The 22,523-nt window shown below is 44.1% G+C and overlaps 1 protein-coding gene across 2 annotated transcripts in view; it reads left to right on the top strand.

The window, feature by feature from the left end:
• The first annotated feature begins 4,394 nt into the window (after positions 1–4,394).
• Positions 4,395–22,523, top strand: part of KCNH4 (potassium voltage-gated channel subfamily H member 4) — a 178,108-nt gene continuing 159,979 nt past the window's right edge. For both annotated transcript variants that reach the window (XM_083146903.1, XM_083146902.1), the window contains exon 1: positions 4,395–4,794. In XM_083146903.1, coding sequence (XP_083003029.1) covers positions 4,719–4,794 — 76 coding nt within the window. In that variant the 5' untranslated portion in view covers positions 4,395–4,718. The remainder of the gene's footprint in view (positions 4,795–22,523) is intronic.

Raw genomic sequence — 22,523 nt, 5'->3', positions numbered from 1 at the left:
CTCTATGGGGGTCATGGACCACCACGAGGGAGAATAGCCGGTGGACGTCGGGCCCCCGTGTGTCAGGGTTTTGACTGTCAGGTTCCCGACGTCGGGTAAATGACTGTCGGGACCCTGTCTGGCACCACTGTACAAGTGCAACACATTTGTGGAAATTTGTGCAGGAAAGAACTTCCTAAATAATATTTACATTTTAGAAAGCATGCCAAGAGCATGTTCAGTGTTTATGTTTTTTTTTGTTTTGTTTATTTGTTCTGTGCTTTAATTCTGAATACATTAATACCCCTTTCACATCGCACTTTTAAAACGGTATATTGCCGTGTTTTTTTCCATTTTAAAACGTTTAAGGCTGCAATTTGAAAGTGCCAGAGTTGATTTACCGGTTAAAGTTAACCGGTATTTCAACACGGTTGAAAAGCAGAGTCCTACACGTTTTAAAGCCGTTTTTTTAGCAGTTTGAACAGCTCTATTTCAATGGCTTGAAACGTGTCCCTTGGGGGTTAAACGGGTTGAATGTTTGAATGGTATTAAATGATTTTTAAAACGGTTTTCACCTGCAATGTGAAAGGTCTCAAGGCTCAGACCCGTTTTAAAGTCCCATTTAAGAATACCGTGTCATTACCCATTTCTGCAATGTGAAAGCAGTATCACATTAAACTGTTTACATTGTAATAAAACTGGAGGGAAATGGCAGTGTCCTTTTCACCAGTAATGTAGTTTACACCTAATTCTGACACCTCCATTTGCATGTTGCAGCATAGACTGCAATTTGTCAAAGCTGGTAATATTTTTTCTCTTTTCAGCTGTCCAGTTTTGCCAACCTTGACCCACTGAAGCCTCTGTTTCCCGTTTTTAGTTAACAGGAGTGGAACCCCACATTAACCCACAGACATCAAATTGCATCATGCTGTACGTTCAGATTTACTCTCCTGCATACCACATATACTCTATATACCATCCGCTCTGCCATTCCTTCCATTGGTTGCCTGTATCTTACCGTATTCGGTACTTGTTTCCTAGCACGGCCACACCGATTTACATCGGGGTGGTCGTGTCGGAAAAATCGGGTCCATCGCATGCGATTTGGTCGCATGCGACGCGACCGACCCGATTTTCGACCAGATTTTTTGATTGAATGAAATGTAAATCGGGTCCCTGGGACCCGATTTTACATTGGATTCAATGTAAAATATTCCCTAGACCCCCAAATTTAACGACGTAAACCCCACCCCACGATAGACGCCAACCCGAAGCGTGGCGAGCGGCGGCGGTGCGCGTCCTCCGACCTTTTCATTCCCCTACTATCCACGTCGGCGTGGAGTTGAGAATAGAATAGTGTGGCGAGCGCACCGAGCCCGAAGCGTGGCGAGCGCACGCGTATACCTGTGAAGTTATACGCGTCTCCACGCGGGGCTCGCTGCGCTCGCCACGCTTCGGGCTCGGTGGCTCGCTGCGCTCGCCACACTATTCTATTCTCAACTCCACGCCGACGTGGATAGTAGGGGAATGAAAAGGTCGGAGGACGCGCACCGCCGCCCCTCGCGGGCTCGCTGCGCTCGCCACGCTTCGGGTTGGCGTCTATCGTGGGGTGACGACAGGGACATCTATAATGTGAAATGGGTCATATTGGCCCATTTCACATTTTTCACATTTTTTTAAAGGTGAGATGGACTTAATCAAGTCCATCTCATCTTGTGCCATTATAATGGCACAAGACCGACGCGATGCTCACGATTTCAATGTTAAAAAATATTTTAACATTGAAGCCTATGGGGAAATCGGGGGCATCGCGTCAGTCGCGTCGGGACCAATGTTAATGGTCCCGACCGACGCGATGCCCCCGATTTTGTACCTTTGCCGGCAAAATGGACCTGATTTCAAAGGAAATCGGGTCCATCGTGTGGATCGTGTACCTTAACTTAAAGGTACACGATCCACAAGATTGTGGCCGTGCTAGGAAACAAGTACCCCGTATTCAATATAGAACACTTCTACTCGCATATAAAGCTATTAACCATACTGCACCAGCATATATCTCTTTGCTTATCACAAAATATCTCCCATCTCGACCACTCCGCTCTGCGCAAGATCTGCGTCTCTCTTCTGCACGGATCACTAGCTCCCATTCACTATTACAGGACTTTCATCGGGCTGTCCACAATAAGACTCTCTACTAGCCTCCAAACTAGCCAAAAAGACTCCAAACTAGCCTTGAAAAAAATCAGGAAATCATCAGTTTTCGAGATTGCAGACCACCCCATCTGCCAGAAGAAATCATTTTTGTGGTTAAAGTCAGTTAAATTACTTATGTTCTCCTGTTGCATTTGGAGTGAACAATAACTGAACCTCCTGACCATTTTACGTACACAGACACACACAGACACACACACCACTCCACCATTTCGGGACTTCACCTGTCGTTGGAGTAAAGTTTGCATACAGTTGTCAAAATGGTATGATACCTATAGCATGTGAAGTAACAGAAATATTGTATCGGTCACGGTATATTAGATCTACAATGTCTAGGTCTGCAGTCAAAAGGTTGACCACTATTGGTCGACAGTCGTAAGGTCGACATGGTCAAAAGGTCAACATGGGAAAGGACGACACAAGTTTTTCATGTTTTTGGGGTGCCTATGTCAACATAGGTCAGTATGGACACTATCTAATTGTACCGCGTCCCCTTGCATGGCTCGCTACTCTCGGCATGCTCGGTGCACTATTATATTCTCCCACCACGCTGTAGGGCATGGGTTCTCAAACTGTGGCCCTCCAGATGTTGTGAAACTACAAATCCCAGCATGCCTTGCCACAGTTTTAACACTCCCTTATAGCAAAACTGTGGCAAGGCATGCTGGGATTTGTAGTTTCACAACATCTGGAGGGCCGCAGTTTGAGGACCAATGCTGTAGGGGATGGTAGGGTATGAAATACCGCCTGTCGACACATGTCGGCTAACAAAATTATAAAAACTCATGTCGACCTTTTCCATGTAGAACTTTTGACCATGTCGACATTCTGAATGTCGACCTTTTGACCATGTTGACCTTTTGACTGTCAACCTAGACACTGTAGATCTAATGACTGCATACCATTGTATCTTCTAAGGGGAATTTTACCCTAGCCAAAGCCATATTAATGGGGAGATGTTCAACTCCTGACACACACATTTCTACATCATGTGGCGGGCAATATGGCATATCTGAAATGGGGTATCTGTGTGGCATAATATGAAATAGCTGTGCCACAGTGTGTGCGTATGTGTTTTATAGATCGTTGGTTCTAGGAACATTTTCATATACTTTTTAATAATATTGCCAGCATAGCTTATTGACAATTTACATGGTACTTCCCCCACAAGTCAGTTGCCCTGGGGACTCCTTTTTCTTGCCCTGGACATGAAGAGGGGTGGAGGGACAGTGCTCACTTCCATATTTGAACCCTACTATATATTTTTTTCTTGTTAAAAGAAAGGACAATTAAGTAGACTTTGCCGGAGCTAAGCTGAAAGCTTAATGACATTCTTAGACATACATTTTGGAAACAATGTTAAATGGGTATTTTACATGAGAAATGCCCCCCCCCCCATTGTTAACGCCACCCCACGATGAACGTCAACCCGAAGCGTGGCGGTACGCGTCCTCCGACCTTTTCATACCCCCACTATCCACGTCGGAGCTGATTATAAATAGTGTGGTGAGCGCAGCGAACCACCAAGCCCGAAGCGTGGCGAGATGCGTAATACCTGTGAAGTAATGTGCGTCCCCTCGCCGGGCTCGCTTCGCTTGCTACGCTTCGGGCTCGGTGGCTCGCTGCGCTCGGCACTCTATATAAAATCAACTCCACGCCAACGTGGATAGTGGGGGTATGAAAAGGTCGGAGGACGCGTACCACCTCCCCTCGTGGGCTCGCTGCGCTCGCCACGCTTCGGGTTGGCGTTGATTGTGGGGTGTCGTTAACAATGGGGGGCATTTGACCCATCAGGGTTGGGAAACAATAAAAATTGGGGTCTGGGGGCCATTTAACATTGGGGCCAATGTAAAATCGGGTCTCAGGGACCATTTTACATTGATTCCAATGTAAAAATCGCATTGATCGCATCACATCGGGGGGTCCCGATGGATACTATTTTATCGCTGGTGCCGTGCTAGGAAACAAGTACCGAATTTTCAATGATGATGGACAATACTGCTTTATTTCCTTTACTATCCAATTTCTTGCTCCATCCATTTACATAAAGTGACAGCATAAAACAAAAATAGCTGAATAGACATACAGAGAAAGAGGTGTGTTAGTAAACAGGAGGTGGGAGTTAGTGACAAGTGAGAGTCTGGGGACCATGTGAGTTAGAAGGCAGGTACATGCAGGGGACAGCTCAGTACGGGAGGGGGAAAGTGAGAAACACAGATGGGAGGAGAGAGGGATTGAAAGAGAGAGAGAGAGACACACACACAGCAGGGAGGAGAGGTAGAAAGAGCCAGCGGACAAAATTAAACAATGCATATCAGTGTCTGTGTGAATGTTGGTGCAATTAATTAGAGAGGCTGGCTAGCACTGGAATTGGGGCATGATGCCTTAGAAACGTCTCCTAGTTTAAATAGGTGTTACAGAGTGAAAGGCGAGTGTGTCTTGGCTACTAGTTTGTAGCATCTTCTCAATGCTGATGCAGCGTCTCGGAAGGATTATTGACAAGGAGAGAGCATCAGGGTGGTGGAAAAATGCCTGTGATGAAAGGTTTGCTTGCTCCGCAGAATACTTTCTTGGACACCATCGCTACAAGATTTGATGGGACCCGTATGTACCTAATATAACATTTTCTGTTTCCATGATATGTTTAACATTTTGTACATGAGATTGTTATGAGTAAAAAAAAATGTTTGTATGTGTTTATATTATGTTTGTATAACCTATGGATCATCTGTACTGCAGTTAATCTGGCAGCTACAGTGTGATTGTTAATAAGTTATGTGCAATTCATTCTCTTCTACTTGTGTTCCGTTACATTCCTTTTAGAACACTATTTTGCACGACTTTGAAAAAAAAACTTAACGGTGATGAAAAAAAGTTGAAAAAATAATGTGTGACTTGTGACATTTCCATTTGGATCTTAAGACAGAGCTAGTTTTGTTTCATATGATTCCTTTTTCACCCTATGTAGTTTTGGTACAAGTATGAAAATACACCTTTGTGGCCAAATATAGTCCTGTCATCTATTTTAACTCATTTAGTCCTTGCATGCATAAAATATGAACATAAATGCTACATTTTTAATATCATTTTCACAACAGAGGATCTCCAGCTTGTATATTCTTATTTTATCTGTCACTGTACAGATGTAGATAACATATACTGTGGCGCAGGACAATCTGTGCAGGTCTTGTATTGCTATGAAGCTGCTTATACCCAGAAAAAAACATTGCTAATAGATCAGTTAAAAAATAGGCACTATTTGTCTGTGAACTGACTGTTGTCCAGTATAGACATATAGATTGTCAAGTATTAAAGTTCGGTCATGTCTGCCTTTCTGAAAATCAATATAGTCCTAAAGTGGAAATCAGGTTGTACAACCAAGGTCAGTCAGTACTGGCATTGCCTATCTAGCTGTAGCTATGGTAAGTCAGCGTAGAAGACAATGACTTAACTACTACGGTGCCACAAGTAAAATGACATATCTCAGGTGCTAGGAAACAATTTTTTATTACTGCTGAATCTATTGCTTCCATGTTACTAAACCAGCAATCAGAATAGAACAGAATAGGGACGGGTAACACATTTATGAAAAGATTGCTTTTCTCTCTGTGGAGCTTGAAGGGTTAATAATAGGGATGGCTGATAGGTGTGAGCAAAGACGGGTCTTTTGTTCTGAGGGATGGGAAAACCATGGCACGCTGTGTAGCAGATGGTACACTGTATGTTAATAACACAAGCATCCTTACCCTGCTTGAAATCTACAGATCCGCATTACAACAGCTGATGCCAAGTGACAGAGTTTTTCAAATATCCCATTTATATCATCAGGGACTAATTATTTCTAATAGATAGGTTCCTGTAAAAGTCCTCATGCTCAATAGATTTCTTTTAGAGGGGTCCTATTCAAGTGGCAAAAACAATTATACAGTAGAGGTATATTCCATTTCTTATAGAAGGGGATGCCATGCAAACACAGTATACTGTATTACAGAATATCAGAAGAACATCTCTTATCTGCAAGTTCAGCCGTATTAGAGAAACCTACTTGTACAGTATTACACATATCTCTAATATAAATGATTTTCACAAATATTATATTTTGCCTTATATTGACAGACCCATTGGACTGTATCCTATGTTTTCTGTTTAATTCCACATACATTTTTTAAGCAATAAAACATAAAAAGTTTGGCAAGACAGAGAAGCAAAATAATGTATCCTAATTATCCCTATGTAAGATGATTCTTCTTGCATACATCTTCTCATTGGCTGTCTCCTAGAGCCTTCTGGCTGGTTCCCAAACTCCAAGTGACCAATGCAGCTTCCTGTTTCATTTGGCAGGTGAACATCTAGGTTATCAGCTAATATCATGTTCTAAAATAGTGTTTATTATTCTCTTATATCAGGTTTTATGGCTAGATATAGTATTTTATGTCTGCACAGAGTATAATACATTTGCATTGTGATCCAGTACACTTGTAATGTTGGATTTGTAAAACTTTCATATCTATGAGATATGTATAAAGTGTAATTTAATTATGTTAGCATATTTATGGGTAAGATGTTTAGCAGTTAGCTCATAAAGTGCTATACAAACATTTCCAAATGCAACAAGTGTGCCAAATTAAAAAAAATACTGTTGAATCGGGGCCTAATTTTGAGGGGTTGCATAAGCGATCCCCTGCGCAGTTTCCCAAAGTTTGTGAAGCTGCGCATGTGCATGCAGTGATGTACACAGAGAGGGGCGGGGAAGCTGGAGTTCAGGAAACCGGGGGCGGTTCCTGGGCATGAATGCTGTTTCCTTAGATTGCCAAGCCGCCCAACAACTGCAAGCCTGAGTACGGGCACACTTATGGCCAACATACACTAGTCCGACATGTCCTAAAGACAAATCAGACCAAATTCCCCTTGAGCTCTCCTGGCAGTTCCCTGGGAGGCTCACTCACTATTTAGGACTTTATGTGTCATTTTTACATGCAATAAATCACATGCAATTTATTGCATGTAAAACTTCCGGGGAGCTGCACTAGCGGCAGGGATCAGGAGAGCCGGGCAGCAGTGAGCGGCGGTTGCTGGGCAGATGGCAGTGGCAGGTGCAGGGCAGGAAGCTGAAGAAGAATTAAAAAAAAAAAAACATGTCAAAAGACTTGCTGGCTGTTTATTGGCTGAGAACACTCTCAGTAAATCAGCGGCCTCCCATTGCGGCAGCCACTGATTGGCTGAGAGTATTCTCTCAGCCAATTAGCGGCTGGACAGTCTTTTGGAAGTATACACAAAATATCCCTACATATCCCACTGTGCATGGAGCGGTATACGGTCATAATATCGACCACACTTAGGTCGACAAGTCATTATGTCGACACCGTTGGGTCGACATGCTTGAAGGTCAACAGGTGTCTAGGTCGACATGGGACAAAGTCGACATGGGACAAGATCGACATGGCGTTAGGTTGACATGGGTTAGGTCAACAGGTAGCAAGGTTGACATGGGATTTTTCACTGTTTTTTTTGAGCCGACAGGCGGTATTTCGTGCCCTACCATCCACTAGGGCGTGGTTGGAAAATAAAATAGTGTGCTGAGCGCAGCGAGCAAGCGACCGTGCCGGAAGAATTGCGCGCGAAGCAAGAGATGGGAGGGGCTGCGGTTGACTTCCAACTGTGTCCATGTCGACTGTGTCGACATCGGGTAAAAAAAAAACAGTGAAAAAAACCCATGGCGACCTATTGACCTAACGCTATGTCGACCTAAACCCATGTCAACCTAAACCCATGTCGACATAGACACCTGTCGACCTAGTTGCATGTTGACCCAACGGTGTCGACCTAATGACTGTCGACCTAAGTGTGGTCGATAAAACTATCCACACCCCATGGAGCAGCTATCAGGAGCAGCTATCAGGAGTAGTACAAGAGTGAGAAAACCCTTCTCACACTTTTTCAGTCTTGTAACTGCCCTGTAACTCGTGCTCACCGCTGCCCGGCGTCCGCCCCGCTGCCCTGTAACTCGTGCTCACCGCTGCCCGGCGTCCGCCCTGCTGCTCACTGCTTCCTCACCCATCGCTCACCGCTGCCCAACCTGCTGCTCACTGCTGTCAGCCTCTGCACATAGGTGTGTGCCAGCGGTGCTTTACCGCTGGCACACACCTATGGATTGGACCCAATACAATGTGCCGCTGATGGGTCCAATCCGATAGATTTTATGTGCAGAGGGTTCAATCTCCAGGGTCCACCCTGATGAGTACGGGACCGGCATCAGGTTGGATGGGTTGATTCTGGGCCTGATCCATCGAGATCGGGTGGAATCGACCCAAATTGTACTAGTCGGGCTGCTGTTGCAGAGGGACACTGATCACGGTGTTCCTCTACAACTGTGATTGCAGACCAGTTAATGCAGGCAGGAGGTGGAATGCAACTCCTTCTGCTTTTGCATTGCTATGGATCTCATACTAAGCTGGTGCGAGCAGCTTATCTGCAGAGAAGAATTAAAGGTGACTCTGAAAATATTTCTTTATAATGTGCAATGTATAAATACGAACAGTATTGCATTATTAATGTGCAGCAGGAATGAATCAAATGTGTTTAGCCAGGACAAGATTCATGAGCAAGAACACGAGTAATGAAGCAGTAAAGTCCAGGACATAAGAGGTCAGACATTGTGAACGGGATGCAGTTAAAATCCCGGCGGTCGGGATCCCGGCGTTCAGAATCCCGACGCCGAAATCCCGACACATTCTCCCTCCGTGGGTGTCCACGAAACCCCTGGAGGGAGAATAAATTAGCGTGCCGAGCGTAGCGAGGCACCGGGCCCGCTGCGTGGCAAGAGCAGCGAGCCCACAAGGGGGGGGGGGGGGCGATCCACGTCCCCCCCCTTGTCGGGATTTCGGCGGTTGGGATTCCGGCGTCGGGATTTTGAACGCCGGGATCCCAACCGCCGGGATTTCATACTGATTCCTTGTGAACAGTCCTATCAGTGTTCAGGTGCAGGAATGGTATCCAGACTTTAGGCTGCCACTTGCCAGTTATTAGTGCAATAGTCAACAAGTCGGCCACTATAGGACGACATGCATTAGGTTGACATGGTCAATATGTAGACATGTCAAATGGTCTACATGGTAATGGTCAACACAGCATATGATTGACATGAGTTTTTTTTTTTTATCATTTTTAGAACATTTTCACACTTGGCTTTTCCTTGACTTTCCTATAAAGCAGGGGTTCCCAATCTTTTTCTTATCATGGCACCCTAGAGTATCAGAATTTTTCCAAGGCACCCCTAAGCCCCAAAATATATATATAAAATTAAGTAGCTTGTGTTTATATGTGATTCTTAGCTTCAGTTATGTGGTAAAGGGCAGGATTTGGTTCTCATTGTACACATTTTATGATTGGCAGCCACCAGCACTGGTTTTGTCCAGAAATAATTGATCATAAATAATTTGAATTGGTCCTGGACGACCAATCCGTGGCACCCCTGCAAGTGTCCCGGAGCACCCCAGGGAGCCGCAGCACACAGTTTGGGAACCACTGCTATAAAGTCTTCCATCCATGTGGACTATGAGTGGGAACAGAAAAGTCTGTCAAGTACATCAAAGCACCTTTCCCAAAGCATAGTGAGGGAATATGATACACTTATTGGGGATTCATGTGCTACAAGATAAAAATTGAAACCCCAGAATACTAAACATTCATATCAACCTTTTTATGTGCCAACCATGTTTATCTTTTTTCTTGTGTTGACCTTTTTTCCCATGTCGACCTTTTGGGGTCGACCTAGACACTGCGGACCCAATTTAACAAACCCACAGGATTAAAGAACAAACACTTGTGGTTTAGTTCTGGACTTCAAAGACAGGAGTCCGAATAGGTGGTCAGTACCGATATGTTGAACTTGGTAGAGTGATACAAACTGGTTAACAGCATATTGGACAGAGTAGTAGGTTCCACCAAAGCCTTTGTTCCCGGGTTGTTGCCAAATCTGCTGCTATTGTAAAGCAAAATGGAATCTGCTGCGCTATATAAGAAACTGTTAATAAATAAATATTGCTTCCACCGCTGGGTCAATGCCTGATCTCTGCCTTCTTGGAGGACATGTAAAAACCAAGTAGCTACAGTATGTGTTTGCCAAACAGGATCTACTGTCACTAACCAAACAGGGAATTCTCCATTAAGGACCATACACACTGGGCAACTTTGAGTTGAAAGCAGCTTAGTTTACTTGTCTGAGCTGCTTTCAGCTCGAAAGCTGTCCAGTGAGTGTGTGGCAGTGATGAGCACTCCCACCTCATTGGTGGCACGGCTGCTCATCTGCTGGTATTACCAGCAGAACATCAGCGGAGTGGACAGCTTTCCATGGCACCCTGGGGAAAATCGCTAAAAAGGGCAGAAACCGCTGAATGTGTATGCACTGAGCATTTTTCAGCCCAGCGATTTTCCCCATCATTGTTATCCATACATGCCGGGCAAAAATGCTCAGCGTGTATGGTCCTCAAAGGCCCCCATCCACCAGAATGAGATTGCACCCAACTTTCCAATCTCAGTTGTGCGACAGATTGTGTACACACTATTGCACAACGCACGCTCCCACGGGTCATGAAATCGGCCCTCATATAGGACTTGCTGTAAGTCTCATCCATTTGCTCTTATTATGGTCAAACAAGTGATTGTATGTGCTTTTAAGCACATAAGATCGCTCGTTCGGTCACTCCATGACCTACATATGACCTGGTTGTATGAAGGTCATCCTATAGTATGGCTAGCTTTAGATGCACAATCTCTTACTTTCTGTTTTTGGACCCAAAAGTTTGCCAGAATAAACGTTATGTTCTCTAATTTAGTTCAAATGCCCTGCAGTAACTTGCAAGGTACGCTCATATTCTTGTCTAGAATTATCAATTATAGACAACTGTTATCAAACTGCAATCCAAATGCTGAAAGGATGTTTATTTTCCATTTGTGTTACTTCGACAGTTGAATATCATGAATAATATTAAAGGCAACATTTTAACTATGCAAAAATAACATAATACACAAGGGTCATTTCAGGACACAGCAGAAAAGGCATTTGTCTTGATTGATCATTTAAATCCCAAATATTTTGTAATTAGAATATTAGGATGAAGAGATTTGACAACTGCCAATTCTGCTTGACAATTAAATAATTTTATCTTTAAATGGATGCAAATTTCAGAGCATATGGGACACACATCTGGTAGTGTGGTAAATTGATGGCCTCATCCGGACAGTGTCTACTGTCATCATCCTACCCTGCTGCCACGTTCAGTGTTGCCTGAACCTGGCACAGCATCATGTAACAGCTACCATCATATATTCTGCATACCACTGAGTTTTGCATTGCAGTACATGTGTTGGAAATCCATTATGTACACAGAAAATGGAGCTGACAGTTTGACTGCAGCTAATGGTTTGCTTTTAACCTTATCTATAATTATTAGCACTTTGACCTCTTATTTGTAATGCTTAACTAAAAAGCCTTGATTACCATTATAGATAAATAATATACCCCTTTCTGCCTTTACAGTATAGTGCATAATTAAAGTTTTTCTATTTATTTCTGCAACAATTGTGATTGCTGGAGCAGCCATTAGCTTGTCCTGTGATCTTGTAGTTCAGTTGAGTACAAAATAATTTAGTTTAAACAAGGTACAATGTATACATGATTCCTGCAAAACCCTACACAAGTAAACAATCTATCCAGAGGAGAAGAGAGACAAAAACATCATATAAACATTAACAAACATTTTATGAGGCAAACATTGAATACAACATGAATTCCACACCACATAAAACTAACCATAAGCCTTTATTGATGTTATCTAAAACTTTTTATTTAGCATATAGAAATGCAGGTTACAGAAAAAATAAAGGGGGTGACCATAGTACAATGAATTTGATAAAACACAAAATATCTGCAAATGGATCTAAAACATCCAAGAATTCTAATATTGTTCACCAAGGTAGGTTGCATAACATGGCTTGATGTTCGCTGTATGAAGTAGGCCTGTGGACTAACCAAGATTTAAATGGTGCACTTGAAGTGGAATGACTTGAGTTACAGGATGTCATAGGACGATTACTATAGCATTGCCGCACCATATTTTAGACATGGACATTTTGGTTATCAATTATTTGAGTTTTGGAGAGATTAGATTAGGTACACTATGATGGTGTGCTTCTTTATTGTTACCTTGCATGATGGTAAAGAATGGCAGTGCAGTGGCCATTTTGCTGCATGTAGAGATGTGCGCTCTCCCTCATTACATGGGTTAGGCTGATTATGTACTACTGGGGCAAGCAGCACAGTTTGCTGAATGAGCTTTATATGGATTTGTACGTGTGGCAGTTGCCTTTAACTTGCCATAGAGCAAGGGATATTTGGCCTTTGCAAGTCATGGTTGTCTTCTTGTGTAAGTCAAGTGGTGATTGAATAGCTGTCCATTATTTCTTCTGCCACCATACTGTTTTTATCAATAAAGTCCACTAAATTTAAAATGCCACTTTTAGCACTGTGTATTTATTTCTTATACATTTTTATCCAGTTTTTGTATTCCATTGGTTGTGTGCAGTACATATAAATGGCATCTGTCAATAGGGAGTTTACTGGAAAGGGTTTGAATAAAACATTCCCATAATAAAAACTTTTTGTTATTTATATATAAAGTCTTCTATTGCTGAAAATATACTGAGCAGTTTCCTGTTGTCTCTTACTAGCATTGCTTAATTTCCGGGTGTTCTTAATAAAGTCCATTCTGGTGATAAAAGTATCTAGTACATTAAATAATCTGATATAGGATATTGTTTTACTTGCTCCCAGAATGTTTTAATTGGGTAGTAACCTCAAAAACAATGATATAGGAGGTTAGCAGGTTGGTACATTTTAGGCATTTAGGTCAGTTTGTTAACCCAATATTTTTGGCATCTGGAAGGACGTTTTTATCCGCACGTGATGGCAATCACAACCTGAATTGATTATAAATGGGCTTTTATATAGCATAAATTTGCAGATATTAAATTATTCTTGCCATGTTGTAAAAGTAGTTACTACAAGCTCTGCCTCTGCAGGTTTGTAAAGGCTTTTCATTATTACTTGTAAATGCCTGCATACAATATGAAACTTTAAAACATCTGTGCTGAGAATATTGAAGAATGGGTACTTGTGAGTTATCCGGGCGTCCGATTTTTTGATTGTATGCCTTAAGTTAAGGCATACAATCAGATGCGATGCGATGCGATATCGCATCGCATCGCATCGCATGCGACCATCGGATGCGATGACCCGATTTTTCCATAGGAATCAATGTTAAAATGATTCCTATGGAAAAAGGGGTCCTTTTCATACCCCTACTATCCAAGTGGGCATGGAGTTGGATATAAACCTGTGGCGAGCGTAGCGAGCCACCGAGCCCGAAGCGTGGCGAGCGAAGCGAGCCCCGCGAGGGGACGGTATTCCGTGTCCCCTCGCGGGGCTCGCTACGCTCGCCACGCTTCGGGCTCGGTGGCTCGCTACGCTCGCCACAGGTTTATATCCAACTCCATGCCCACTTGGATAGTAGGGGTATGAAAAGGACCCTTTTTCCCATTGAATTCCATGTTAAAATGGACTCAGTCCATTTTAACATTGATTCCTATGGAAAAATCGGGTCATCGCATCGCATCGCATCGCATCCGATGGTCGCATGCGATGCGATGCGATGTCCCGATCCGACCCGATTTCAAAATCGGACGCCCGGATAACTCACAAGTACCGAAGAATGCTTTTGGGTGCTTCCACTGGTGATACTTGGAACACCTACCACTGCCTTGGCAGAACCTTCATTTTGGCTGCATGTGCTCATCCAGTCCATTGAAAATATAGAGTTCTATTTCTGTAGTTCATCCATTACAGTTCAAGTTTCAGATTGTTTTCAGCATATAGCTGTTTATATGTAGTTTTTTTCATTTGGGTACTAAGATGCATTGATTTATTTCATTATTTTTAAGTGTGACATTGGAGATGCCTGCCCAGTATGTCTGCTGCCACAACATTTCATAAATTATTTCTCAAAAAATTGTCAATCAAGTGTAGAAAAGTGATTAATATGTATGAAAGGAATTCTTGCCTGGTCCCAGTAAGCCAACCAAGGTGTCTCTTTGAAGTCACAATTTTTGCAAATTTCTCTCCAGTTCTATGAGGTACTCGCAAAACTTTCCTTCATTTTAAGTGCACATTCACTGCTCAGAGGGTTTGTATATGTGTGTGTGTGTGTGTGTGTAGGGGGGCGGGGGGGGGGGGGGCTCATGCAGATACCACTTTCAAAGTTTACAAAATGCGTTTCAAGTCTCTGACTCTACTTCAGTTCAAATATGGTTCCAGTTCAGTACAAATCCCTGACTAGTCCAGGGGTTCCCAATTTTTTTTAATCACGGCACCCTAGAGCATCAAAATGTTTTCAAGGCACCCCTAGGTCAAATGTTTCTTATTGAGAAATTCAGGAAAAAATATAAAAGTGAGTGCATTGTGTTTATATGTCACAGTTATGTGGTTGTCCACATATGTTATGATTGGCAGCCACTAGCACTGCTTTTGCCTGTTACATTGCACATAACTAATATGAATTGATCCTGGTCCACCAACCCAAGGCACCCCTGTAAGTGTCCTGAGGCACCCCAGGGTGCCTAGGCACACAGTTTGGGAACCACTGCTTTAGTCCCTTTCCACTTCTGACTCCATTCTGGTTCAAGTCTCTGACTCCAATGCAGTTTAATTCTGGTTCCAGTTAATGCTTCAGTCCAATGGCTTATTCTGTTCTACCTTCTTGCCCTGCATCTATTTTCTGAGTACACTAATTCATGAATATATCCTACATCTTGCCAGCTTTCCTGTATTCACAAGACACACAAGTGAGCTCAGTCTCAGTGATTTATTGCTCTGTTCCGGTAATTGGATGTGATGGGTGGTTTAATATCATCTTTTTTTTCTTTATATCTGTATATTGGAATGTATGCTGCTTTTTCCATTAGATTTGGAACCACATATGTCCTTGACCAGATGTCAATTATGATGTACTTTAAATAGATTATATATTTGTCTTATAACACATTACTGTGTCGACACTGAATACATGTACATTTTTCACATAAGCTTTTTAGCCACTCACTTTTTCCAAGTGGAGATATAAATGAATTCTAACACATAACAGGTCGGGTATCCCGTATCCGGGCATCCCGTATCCGAATTATTCCAAAAACCGTGGTTTTTTGGAATAATAAAAAAAAATTTTTTGTTCCCCCCCCCCCCCAACCCTCTTTTAATACTTACCAAGTCCTCCGGCGTCCACAGCAGGCCTTCAGCATCCTCTCCGGCGTCTCCAGCGGTCCCAGGAGTGCTTTGCGCGAGTATGCGCGCGCGCCGGTGACGTCACCGGCGCGCCTGGGAACTTGCGCAAAGCACTCCTGGGACCGCTGGAGACGCCGGAGACGGTGCTGGTGGCCTGCTGTGGACGCCGGAGGACTCCATGGACACCGAGGGACCATCGGGGACCCACCAGGGGCAGGTAAGTATGACTAAAAAAAAAATTATTGTACTACACTAAATATGCATTTACAAATTTGATTAACTATCAAATGTTAGTGGGATTTTTGGATGATTGTGGTTTGAGTGTAATTTTATGTGGGTTTTTAGCCATTTTTGTGGGGTTGTACTTTACAGATTATGGACACAAGTACTTGTGTATTTTGGCGGCGCCCCCGATCTCCATCGCGCAATGTTTTAATCGCATCGCATGCCATGCACCCGATGGCATGCGATGCGACGCGATTTTTGCCCCCTATGCGATGAAAGATTGTATAAGCACCCTAAAGGGTGCTTTTAAGCACCCTAATGGGTGCTTACAATGTTAAATGCACCCCCACGCCACCCCCCCCCACTATAAACGTGAACCCGAAGCGTGGCGAGCGCAGCGGTACGCGTCCACCGACCTTTTCATACCCCCACTATCCACGTCGGCGTGGAGCTGAGAATAGAAAGTGTGGCAAGCGCAGCGAGCCACCGAGCCCGAAGTGTGGCGAGCGAACGCGGATACCTTCACAGGTATCGGAGTCCCCTCGCGGCCTTCACAGGTATCCGCGTCCCCTCACGGGGCTCGCTGCGCTCGCCATGCTTCGGGCTCGGTGGATCGCTGCGCTCGCCACACTTTCTATTCTCAACTCCACGCCGACGTGGATAGTGGGGGTATGAAAAGGTTGGAGGACACATACCGCCACCCCTCGCGGGCGCTCTGAGCTCGCCACATTCACGTTTATAGTGGGGGGGTGGCGTGGGGGTGCATTTAACATTGTAAGCACCCATTAGGGTGCTTATACAATGTTTCATCGCATCGCATCGAATTGTATGGCATTGTATGCCATATACAATGTCATACAATTTTAAAATTGTATGTCATTGTACAATATTGCGCGATATCGCGTCGCATCGCATACCATCGCATGCCTTATGGTATGCGATGCGGTGGGCGCCGCCAAACTACACAAGTACCTGGACACATTCTCTAAATGTGCCCATAATCTGTAATTCAAGATAATGAGAAATCAATTACCACAATTCATGTTGTAAAAGTTTTTACATGTTCAGTGATTTAAGAAATCTTACTAATTTACATATTTAATTTTAGTTACTTTATAGCTGTATGATAAACCTATTTCTCCAGATATCACCCTTTCCTTGTTTTTTTCTAAAGAAGTACGAAGTATCACACTTAAGTATTTATTGACTTACATTAAACTACTCCATATCTTGTAAGTAGGGTTGCCAAGAGAAATCCTGGGCCCCGGTACAACAATTTCCTGGGGCCGAGCTTCCCGCACACTCTGTTGACCCTTGTAAGTTCCACATACCTAAATACTCATTGCTATGGGCTTCATGCTTGATGCCATGGGTTTACATGCTCTTCCTGGAGTTACATGCTCTGCCAGGGGTTAACATGCTCTTTGCCATGGGTTTAACCTGCTCTGCCAGGGGTTACATGCTCTGCCATGGGTTACATGCTCTGCCCGGAGTTACATGCTCTGCCCGGAGTTACATGCTCTGCCCGGAGTTACATGCTCTGCCCGGAGTTAACATGCTCTGCCAGGGGTTAACATGCTCTGCCAGGGGTTAACATGCTCTGCCAGGGGTTAACATTCTCTGCCAGGGGTTAAAATACTCTTTGCCATGGGATTAACCTGCTCTGCCAGGGGTTACATGCTCTGCCATGAGTTACATGCTCTGCCCGGAGTTACTTTCTCTGCCCGGAGTTACATGCTCTGCCAGGGGTTAACATGCTCTTTGCCATGGGATTATCCTGCTCTGCCAGGGGTTACATGCTCTGCCAGGGGTTACATGCTTTGCCCAGAGTTACATGCTCTGCCAGGGGTTAACATGTTCTGCCAGGAGTAAAATCCAAAATCACATGGCGGGCTCTCAGCAGGCCCTGGAGTCGGAGAGCGGAAGGACCTCTGTGATGCTGCTGCCCCCATGCCGGCCCACGTCTGCCCACATCCGCACTCTGAAAATCCCGCTGCTGAAAAGTTGACTATGGCGCACTCATACCCACTGCACTCACCACCAAAAAAAATAAAACCTGTGTCCAGACCCAGGCCCCCCTGACAGGCCTGGGCGTGGGTAAACTGTACCTGCTCCCCCCCCCCCCCCCCCCCCCACTCGCGGCACCCCTGCTTGTAAGGGAAATTAAGTAAACAAATATTCAGTAATTTAGATTCTTTAACCCCAGTGCAAAGAAAATTTGTCAAAATAGGTGTGAAAATTGCCATGCAAACATTTTTATTCATAATAATGACCTGTAATGTTTACCTTTATATAGGAAATATCATCTTTTTTTATTTAAAATTCTTTATATGAATTTATGTAATAAATGTGAGTGACAATTGTTAGAGGATATTTAGCGCATCTCTCACAGAGATGTTGGCACTCAAAGGGTTACATGTCAGCTTTCTTTTTTTTTGAAAGACTGAACCTACAATTATAATCACACTTTTTTTTTAATATCTATTTTGATCTTCCAACTTTACGTTAACCTCTGGCTTAATATGTCCATCTGTATGTGGAATCCAGGTGTAGTAGCTGGAATTGTTTATTAAAGTAGCGAGTCTCTTGCATTAATAGTTTACAGTAGTTACAATTGTTTCCCTTTTTCATTTTTTATAATATTTATTAGGGTATAGGGAGATTTTTTAGTGTGTCTTATACGAAGAGGCTGAATCCAAGTTAACCCTTTCCGTGCCAAGTGAATTTGTTAAAATAGGTGTGAAAATTGCCCAGCAAACATTTGTATTCATCATAATGACCTGTAATGGTTACCTTTTATAGGAAATATAATATTTTTATACACAACGGCTACCTTACTTGTGTAGTTTCACGGCGGAAGCCTAAGCTATGTTATCAGCTTAGCCCAACGGCTGCCTTGCGTAGTCAGCGTAGTGACTCTGTGGCAACCCTGCGTAGCCAGCATAGTATCCCTGTGAGACAGCTACTCACTGTACTCACGCGTCCCTGGCAAGCCTATTGAGCGCCTCTCACACAGCGCCCGCATGATCCCCTCTCCGGCGGGGGTTAGGGGGTTCGGTAGCGTGTGCGATTTAAAATCCATGCCAGCCCGAAGCGTGTCGAGCGGATGCATTACTGTCCTCTTGACATTTTCATACCCCCGCTATCTACGTCAGCGTGGAGTTGATTTTATAAAGTACAGCGCAGCGAGCCACCGAGCCCGAAGTGTGGTTGAGGAGACACGGAATACATGTAAAATAATCTGCGTGCGCTCGCCACGCTTCGGGCTCAGTGGCTCGCTGCGCTCGCCACACTTTATAAAATCAGCTCCATGCCGACGTGGATAGTGGGGGTATGAAAAGGCCGGGAGGACGCGTAACGCGCCCCCCTCGCAGGGCTCACTGCACTCGCCACATTTCGGGATGGCGTGGATAGTGGGGGTGTTTCAGGAACACATCAACACCTGCCATATCATACATCTAAGACAGTAATGACGACATGTGTTAACTGGTAACTGGATTTTAGAAAAAAATTAAACAGTTATTCTTCTGATTCTGCATTGACAGAAACTGCAGCAGAAGTGGATGCAGTTGTGTCTGCATCTGTGTGTGGCTGCGGGAACAGTATGCTGGCTTTGACAGGGACGCTGGCTACATTACGCGGCCGCGGGAACACTGCTCTACGTTGATTCTGACAGGGATGCTTGCGAAAAAGAAAAGAAAAAAGGATTCAATTTGCACCTCAGCTAAACTGTGTGGCCCGGTAGGCAGGGCTGTAAGAAGCAGGTGTATGCTAATACAGGTGATCTTGTGAGGATTAGGATTGTCATTTATGTTTATAATATTCTGGGCCAGATGTATTCAGCTTTGAAAGTAATAAAATGGAGAGTCAGAAATGACCAACCAATTAGCTACTAACTTACCTTTTTTAAAAGCAAGCCTGTAATATCACTTTTCTAGGCTTAGTACTGTACATCTGTCCTATATGTGATGAGACCAGGCATTTAACCTAAAATGTATTATTTATTTACCATAGCCATAGCTTGCTACCCCCCAAAATATAGCCATGTGTAAGAATATCATGTTTAAATAAGGAATGAATCATGAATAAGCAATATTCTGTCTTCATTAAATGAGTTTGTTTACTGGTCTCCCTGGAGCTACAGTAGCTGTTGGCAGCGCCTTGTTGTTGAGTTAGTGCAATGTCCTTTGGGGGTAGTGGCACACCCAGTAAAGAAGAACCTGGGGAATTTTTCACTGCTAACCGTCTATTTTATTTTCATGGCAACATGCGGATGTATCAGAGTTAAATGACTTCATACATTAGACAGGGCAATCAGCTGTGAGATTAATATATTGCCCTTGGAGAGCAAAATCTCGACAATGTCTATGAAATTATTCTTTGGATGAAAGTTAGTTAATATCAATAGCAGTTATTCAATTGCAAGTCCCATCAAGCCACAGAATGGCCACCTCGTTTAGAGGTGCTTCATGTAAAAAATATTTATTGTTCAATTTTACCAAAGCCAGTATTTTACAGTACTCCTCACTGTACCTAATTCTGCATTGTATTCAACACCAGCTCTATCCAAATGAAAGGCCCATACACATTCGGCGACTTTGAGCTGAAAGTCGCTCAATCCCCTGACCTGGGGATATATAGTCCCCGGAGGTCGGCGCCATTTTCAAACAGGCTGGTGATTTTAGACAGCACGGATGTGTCCGTGGTGTCTGCTGAGCTGCTGGGGAAACATGCTGGCGGGATGAAATGTTGGGGGGGATGATTTATGCATAGGGGGCTGCTGCTAGTGCTACAGAGGGGGCTACATTATTTTAATTAAGCAAAAAAATTGTTTTTTTTAAATGACTGCTGCCAGTGCACAGTATAAGTCCAGGGTGCCCGCATGTGTGCTGCATCAGTCCAGGGTGCCCGCATGTGTGCTGCATCAGTCCAGGGTGCCCGCATGTGTTCTGCATCAGTCCAGGGTGCCCACATTTGTACTGTATCCAGCCAGGGGTGCCCACATGTGTGCTGTATTTGTCCAGGGGTGCCCACATTTGTGCTGTATCAGTCCAGGGGTGCCCGCATGTGTACTGTATCCATCCAGGGGTGCCCACATGTGTGCTGTATTTGTCCAGGGGTGCCCACATGTGTGCTGTATTTATCCAGGGGTGCCCACGTGTGTGCCGTATAATTCTATGGGTGCCCCCTTGTGTCTTGTATCAGTCCAGGGTGCCCGCATGTGTGCCATATAATTCCATGGGTGCCCCCATGTGTCCTGTATCAGTCCTGGGGTGCCCGCATGTGTGCCGTATAATTCCAGGGGTGCCCCATGTGTCCCATATCAGACCAGGGGAGCTGCCCCTTTTTTTAATAAAAATAAAAATAAGGTTTTTTTTTTTTTTACTGCAAGGGCTGTTAAATGTGCTGTAGTCCAGGGGTGAGCCAAGAGTGCTGTATAATTCATGGGGTGTTGCTAAGTAAGGTGTGCTGCTCTTTTTTATAATTAAAAGAATACAAATTTTTACTGCAGGAATTTGTCTGCCGTATAATTCCATGCCTGCCGCCATGTGTGCCATATCAGTCCAGGGGTGCCGCCATCTGTGCCGTATAATTCCATGTGTGCTGTATCAGGTCAGGGGTGCCACCATCTGTGCCGTATAATTCAGGGGGTGCTGCCAAGTGTGCTGTATTAGTCCAGGGGTGATGCTAAGCGTGCCATATCAGTCCAGGGGTGATGCTAGGTGTGCCGTATCAGACTAGGGGGGATACTAAGTGTGCCATATCAGTCCAGGGGTGATGCTAAATGTGCCGTATCAGTCCAGGGGTGATGCTACCTGTGCCAAATCAGTCCAGGGGTAATTCTAGGTGTGCAGTATCAGCCTAGAGGGGATGCTAAGTGTGCCATATCAGTCTAGTGTTTGTGCCGCACTTGTGTGGCTTATCATAGTTATCCAGCTACCTCGGTGCAACCTTTTGCCCTAAAAACAATATTGTAAGGTGTGAGCTGTTCAGAATAGACTGGAAATGAGTGGAAATGAATGTTATTGAGGTTAATATAGCGTAGGAGCAAAAAATAAAAACCAAAATTCTGCGATTTTAGCAGTTTTTATGCTTTTTTAACAAAAAATCAGAACCCAAAACCCAAAAAATCCAAACACAAAACACTTAGGAGGTGTTTTGCCAAAACCCATTAGAACCCAAAACCTCAAGGTAATCAGAACCCAAAACCCAAAACCCGAAAAGTGGCCGGTGCACATCCCTAATAAGTATATGTGGAGTGGAGATGTAGAGGGCACACTGCTGCGGTCTGGGAATGGGGGTGGGTTGTAATGTTATTCTGTATATTGGGGCATACAGTATTACTGCAGTCTAGGGGTGGGGTGCATTAATGTTATATACCAGGGGCATTTTAATGTAGTCTGGGGAGGGGTGTATTATGTTACTGTGGTGGGGGTGTAGTAATACTATTTGGGGGTATACTACTGTTTTATGGATGGTGGGGGTGTAGTGATCCTACTGATTAAGAGGTGGACTAACCCTAACACCCATAACCCCCCCCCACCACCACCTAATCCTCCCTTCCCACAGCCTAACCATAAACCTTCCCTTCTAAGTGCCTAATCCTAACCCTCCCTATCCGCATCCTAACCCTAAACTCCTTCCCCTGCCCCACAACCTAACTCTAAGTCTCCCCTAGTGGCTAAACCTAACCCCCCCTTTCCCATCCTAACCTTAACCCGCCCTGGTATACTTATGTTCAGCATCCCAGTAGTCATTATTCCAGTGCGGCATT

This window comes from Crinia signifera, chromosome 6 (assembly GCF_055691185.1).
Source record: "Crinia signifera chromosome 6, ASM5569118v1, whole genome shotgun sequence".
Lineage (NCBI taxonomy): Eukaryota > Metazoa > Chordata > Amphibia > Anura > Myobatrachidae > Crinia > Crinia signifera.
Note: the sequence above shows the minus strand (reverse complement) of the source record. Positions and strands in the feature narration are given on the sequence as shown.